This window comes from Ovis canadensis, chromosome 6, assembly GCF_042477335.2.
Source record: "Ovis canadensis isolate MfBH-ARS-UI-01 breed Bighorn chromosome 6, ARS-UI_OviCan_v2, whole genome shotgun sequence".
Classification (NCBI taxonomy): Eukaryota; Metazoa; Chordata; class Mammalia; order Artiodactyla; family Bovidae; genus Ovis; species Ovis canadensis.
In genome coordinates, this window is record NC_091250.1 from 120,689,680 (window position 1) to 120,695,679 (window position 6,000).

The following is a 6,000-nucleotide window of genomic DNA, read 5'->3' on the forward strand; positions in this document are numbered from 1 at the left end:
TTTCCTCTGTAAATAAAAGAAAGACATTAATAAAATTATCTAAATTACCTTTGACCCAGGCTAGTACCACGAACCTCCAAAATCGGGAGTGATAAAAGTGTGTGCTTTTCTCTGGAAAGGAGTTCACGGCCTTTATCCAAGTATCTTGCTATAGACTAAACTGTGTCCCCACCAAACTTCAGATGCTGAAACTTCAGCCTTCAATATGACTATATCTGGAGAGGACTTCTAAGGAGATAACTAATAGTCAGTGATGTTATAAGGGTGGGGCCCTAACCCTATGGGATTGGCATTCTTATAAGAAGAGGAAGAGCAACCAGAGAGCTCTATCTCCAGAGCACACACAGGAAGGCCATGTGAAGACCCAAGGAGGAGGCTGTCTACCAGCCAGGAAGAGAGCCCTTGCTGGAAACCCACCCTGAGGGCACCTTGATCTTGGACTTCCAGCCTCCAAAACAGTGAGAAAATAAATTTCTGTTGTTCAGGCCACCACCACCAACAGATTCTAATGTCTAAGCATCTGTGGTATCTTGTTATATTAATAGCTGCCTGAGCAGACCAGCACTGGTCCCTTCCCCAAAATAGACAGGAAAATTTTGACTTGTTGAAAATAGAAAGGTTTTGACCCAAGTCATCCTCTCCATCTGTCAATGAGTTTGTATCTTCTCACAGGGTCTGAGCAGCTCTGAATGTAACCTCACAGGACAAAAAGGCTTTCAGAGGAACAGGCCTGCCCCACGTCCACCTCAAGCAAGATGTCCCTAGCAGAGCACACATTTAAATACTGATTTTAGGGTCGAGATCACTTTGCTTTCCATAGAGCAGTTCAGGGTTACTGTGAGCTTGGTTGGGGAAAGAGTTCAGCTACACGGTGTCCAAATGCTTTCTGGAACACACAAGGGCCTCCCCAACCCACCTGTCTATCTGTTCTCTGTCCACTCCTGGCCCCCCACCTACCTATGCACCAGAATAACAAACAGGAAGGGATCAATCCTCCTTGGGTCCCCCAAATCCACACTGGCCCCACATACAGCCCTTAACATGGTCCTCAGTGCCACCAGACTGGGAACTCCTGTAAGAAAGGGCCAGATGGGCCTGACTCAATTACACAGACTGTACTCAGGTATTCTTCTCAGAGGAACTGTGGCGGTGAGCATCTGACCACCATCCACAACCTCAGATTTCCCAGGCGAAAAATCTGCCCGCCACTGCAGGAGATGCAAGAGAAGTGGGTTCGATCCCTGGGTGGGGAAGATCCCCTGGAGGAAGGCATAGCAACCCACTCCAGTATTCTTGCCTGGAATATTCCACAGACAGAGGAGCCTGGCGGGCTATAGTCCATAGGGTTGCAAAGAGTCGGACACAACTGAGCATGTCCAGCCTTGGAAGATCTAGAGACCATGACCAGTGCCCAAAAGCCTACTGTCTCCAGGGCAAGAGTGTCCAGCCTCCAAGCCAGCAGTGACACATCCCTTTCTTCACCTGTAAAATGGAACAACAAAGGTACCCACCTCCTAGGGTTGCCGTGAGGCCTGAGTGAGGACGTATAAAGCCTAGAACAGTGTCTGGTACATGAAATGTGTTCAGTAGTCCTGGCTCTTATTGAGGGTGCATGAGACTGGAGAAACCGTGCAATAGGAAACAGAGCTTTCACAGGCAGAGTTACCAGATAAACAACACTGTGTGCAGAGCTCATACTGATTCTATTTACAAGGCACTTCTCACATGGATTACCAGTGGTTAAGTTTCGAACAATCCCCTAAGGTAGAGGGCGGTTATCCTAAGTCTCATCTCCTAGATGAAGAGAGGAAGGTTTCAGAGAGGTTAAGGAAGTTGCCCCACAGACACACAGCGCTGGGAAAGGGGTTCTGCTAGTCCAAACACCAAGCTCTACCTATCTGAGCCGCAGGAACCCAGTTTTGGAGTTTCGACGCGATTGGACCGCCTACAACACTCCTTTACCTGGGAGGCGGCCAACAGCGGGACGCTTTCCGCCCGGCCCCAAGAGTTTAAACAGGAAAAGTTTCCCCAGGCTGTTCTGGGCGAACGAGGAGGGCAGCATGGAAACTGCCGCTGCACCAGACCAAATGCATAGTACACACGCGCGCGCGCACACACACACACACACATACACACACACGCCGCCTTCTGCAGCCGCCGGCTCTAAGGGGGGACCTCGGCTTCCCCGGAGCCCAAGCAACATTCGGACTCGCCTCCGAAGTCCACTCGTCCCTCCTGTCTCCCCAAGTGAAGCCTCGGCGTTCTCCCTTCCCTAGGAATCCGCGCCCGGCCCGCGCTGGGCGCCGTCTCCCGGGCCCCCCTAAGGGGCGCCGAAACAGAGGAGTTGCCTCGGAGGAAAGCCCCGCGCCCGGCACGGGTCGGGCGCGCAGCCCGCGCTCAAGCCGAGGGTAACCGGGGAAGGAGGGCTGCCCGACCGAAGCCCTTACCTTCCTCATTCTCGTCAAACACCGGGGGCTTGTGGGAGTGGTTCCCGCCCATATTCCGCCGCGGCGGCTGCCGCTGCTACATGCCCGGCCGCCGGGATGCGGGGCGCGCCGCGCGGGGTGCGGATGCGCCGCGAGCGTCCAGTCCCGCCTGCCGCCGCGCGCCGAGCCGGAGGGGGCCGAGCGCCGCGCAGGGGCGGGAACCGCGCCCCCTCCTCCAGGGCGTCCCCCTGTCCCTGGCGGCGCTCTCCCGGCGTTCCCGCCGCGCCCCGGCCACGCTAGCTCGTCCTCCGGGCCGGGTTCTAGGCGCCCGCACGCACCCGAGAACGCGGGAGCTCCCAGCGCCGGGACCACACGGAGCCGCACTCCTCGCTGGAGACCGGAGGCGGCGCGGGAGGAGGAGGAGGAACAGGAGGGGAAGGAGGCGATGGGCGCGGGCTGCGTAGAGGGGGCGCGCGAGCGCAGCCCCGAGGGCGGCCTGGAGGAGGGGGCGCGGCGGGCGCTGCGGGCCAGTGGGTCTGGGAGGAGTCGACGCGGGCACCAGAGCTGAGCGCCGGGTCCGCCCGGAGGAGTTGGGCGCACACCTCCCGGCGTCAAGCAAGTCGTGAGCCATCTAGTGTGCGCCAAAAGCTTTCGAAACGCAATCCTCTATCAGCTCCAAAAACCACTGTTGCCCATTTTAGAGTCGGGTAGGCTGAGGTTCAGGGGTAAAGGAGCTCTTCGGTTAATCGGCGCTGGCTGCGAGGGGAGCCCCTCGGACGCCGCATTGACCTTATTTGCCCCCCTTGAGCAGAGTCCCGGGCAATTCTGCAGCAGACGCGTTTCCTCTTGGTGTTTTCTAACTGTTTCATGAGTCTGGACCCTCTCGGACTCAGTTTCTCCCCTGTATTCTACGGGGAAAACTGAGTCCCAAAGCGGGCAGAGTTTGCCCCCAAATCATTCTCCCTAGGACTGGCTGCGCATGGGCCTCGGGAGTCCCCTGAAACTGAACTAAAGCCTGTTAGCAAAGGGAACGGGGATGCTAAAGACGGGGGTGCGATGCGTACCCCCGAAGGCTCTCCTGGGGTGAGCACGGACTCAGAGGGACCCGCAGGTTACCCACGCGGTGCAGCCCCGCCGGCCCAGCGCGCCAGGCAGCCAGGATCGTTGGCCACATCCTGCCATCTACTGGGCGTCTTCAGCCACCGTCTGTGCTTCGTATTAATAGAAAGCAGCGGTTCTTTTACTTCCCCATCCTTTCTCCCAGCCCTAGTTTTGCCTCTGTCTCTGTCTCTCTCTCTGGAAGACGAGGGGGAGAAGGAGACTATGGATGGGTGGGATGGTTCTCTAACATCACAAGAAACCTCCCGCAGACAATGGAGATGAGTGAGCCCTGCGAGCCAGCCCCATCCAGCCAAAGTTTCAGGACTGGCCCAAACCACTAGGCCCCATGGGTCAGACAAGCCTCATTCCTGCTTCCGCCACTTACAGTCTCTATGCGGTTCCAACTTCGAGTTCTCATCTGTGAAATAGGGAGGTTGGTATTAACTCCCCAGCATAAATCCCAGGGACCGGGGAGCCTGGTGGGCTGCTGTCTGTGGGCTCGCACAGAGTCGGACAGGACTGAAGTGATTTAGCAGCAGCATTGCTGTGAGGATTCTACCACATCATATTTATAAAAGTGGGTAACAGGGCCCAGGCACATAACAATGATGAATAAATATTTCTTGCTTTTCATTTTACTGACAAGCATTGGCTGAGAGGCCAGGCCATAGCAAGCAATATAATGAACCAAGATAAAGCAGGTACAGCCCCCAGATCAAGGCAGGAGGAGGGATGGTGACAGGCATGAGCACTGGGTCTTGTTCCTCCCAGATTTCACCCCACTTTGACACTCTCTAGCAGGCTAACTTGGGTAAATTACTTAACCTCTGCTGGCCTCAGTTTGTTCACCCATAACATGGGTATGATAATAATGGTATTTTCACCTTCCTAGGGTTGTTATTCAGAATAAATGATGTCGCTACCTGGAACACAATAAATACAACACAGGTGTTAGTATTATCCTCCATAAGGAGCTATGGTGTAAATTGTACTCTGGGCTCACAGTTCTTCTCTCCCTGTCCTTGACATGGCTCACTGGGATGAGGGGGCATTTCTTACTTTCTGGCCACTGACATGGAGTGTGCCATTGAACTTAGTTTGGCCACTGGTCTATGGGAGGAAGTGATGGTGTGCCGCTTCTGAGTGACAACCTTAAGATGGCACATGTTTCAGCTCTCTTGTCCTTCTGCCATCCACCATGAGAAGCGCTGGCCTTGGGTAGCCTCTGAGCCCCAAGGGGCACACTGAACCCCACATGTATCCTGAAGCAGAGCTACTATTGAGTCCTGCCCCAGGGCCACAGGTGTGAGGTGTGGTTTGTATCAAAGCCATAGTATCAGAGTCCAGAACGAAGGTCACCTCCAAAGCTGACTGAGCCCCTTTGTAACCATTTCCAAAAGCCCCCCTGATCAACACCAGCAGGCTTTTCGACCCAATATTAGGCAAAAATGCCCACCTCAGTAGTCACCCTATAGCACCCTAACCAGTCACCTAATGCCAACTTTCCAGCAGGGATTTTCTTTGTCCCAAGGCTGTTAAAATTGGCTACTAATCCAGAAAAACTATCAACTCTCCATGGTCTGTCAGGAGGCTGGCCCACTGCACTCACAGTGCCCACTTTGTCTCTGCTCTTTCTTCTTAATAAACTCGCTCCCTTCTGAAATGCTCCGTGTCTGGAAATTCTTTTCCAACCCATGTTGACTGCTTCAACGGCTACAAGCTCACAAGCAAGAAAAATATGTGCTCTTGTAAGCCACTGAGATTGGGGGGAAGTGCTGTTCCACAGCATTATCACAGAAAAAGCTGATGAATACAGATATTCAATAAACAGTCATGCATCCAAATGCTATAACTGCAAACTGCGTGGTGTGGAAGGAACCATAGGAGGCTGTGAGAACACAGGAAGCAGCTGTCCCAGTTCTGAGAGTCTGGGCAGGTGCAGGGTCCCACGGAAAGAAGTCATGAACATTTGTTTGAGAAGGGGACAAAAGAGGATGAGATGGTTGAATGGCATCACCAACTCCATGGACATGAGTTTGAGCAAGCTCCAGGAGTTGGTGATGAACAGGGAAGCCTGGCATGCTGCAGTTCATAGAGTCGCAAAGAATCGGATACGACTGAGCAGCTGAACTGACTGAACTTCCTCCTTTGTTGAACAAGCATTTTCTGAACACTTACCGCAGGTCCTGGGGTGGGTGCTGAAGACAGATCCTATGATGAGTAACACAGGATCTGTGAAGTTGAAGTTTAGAAGGCTGGTGCAGGACAAGGGCAACACCCACAGGGAAGCCCCTCAACAGTTATCGAGTCCAAGTTTGTGCTGCTCGCCACGAGACAGGCCAGTGAATCAGGAGACAAGCTGTTGGGGAAAGGAGTAGGGACTTTATTTGGAAAGCCAGCAGACCAAGATGATAGTGGCCTAGTGTCTAAAAAGAACCTTCATCTTTCCCAAGTTACAATTCAGGCTTCTCTT

The 6,000-nt window shown here is 53.7% G+C and overlaps 1 protein-coding gene across 5 annotated transcripts in view; it reads right to left on the reverse strand.

The window, feature by feature from the left end:
- The window catches only part of STK32B (serine/threonine kinase 32B), a 389,829-nt gene extending 386,770 nt beyond the window's left edge, over positions 1 to 3,059 (reverse strand). For 3 of the 5 annotated variants that reach the window (XM_069593236.1, XM_069593239.1, XM_069593238.1), the window contains exon 1: positions 2,448 to 3,009. In XM_069593236.1, the coding sequence (XP_069449337.1) occupies positions 2,448 to 2,499 (52 nt within the window). In that variant the 5' untranslated portion in view covers positions 2,500 to 3,009. Of the gene's footprint in view, positions 1 to 2,447 lie in introns of all 5 variants that reach the window. The other 2 variants (XM_069593237.1, XM_069593240.1) reach the window with 2 other exon arrangements.
- Between the last annotated feature and the right edge of the window lie 2,941 nt (positions 3,060 to 6,000).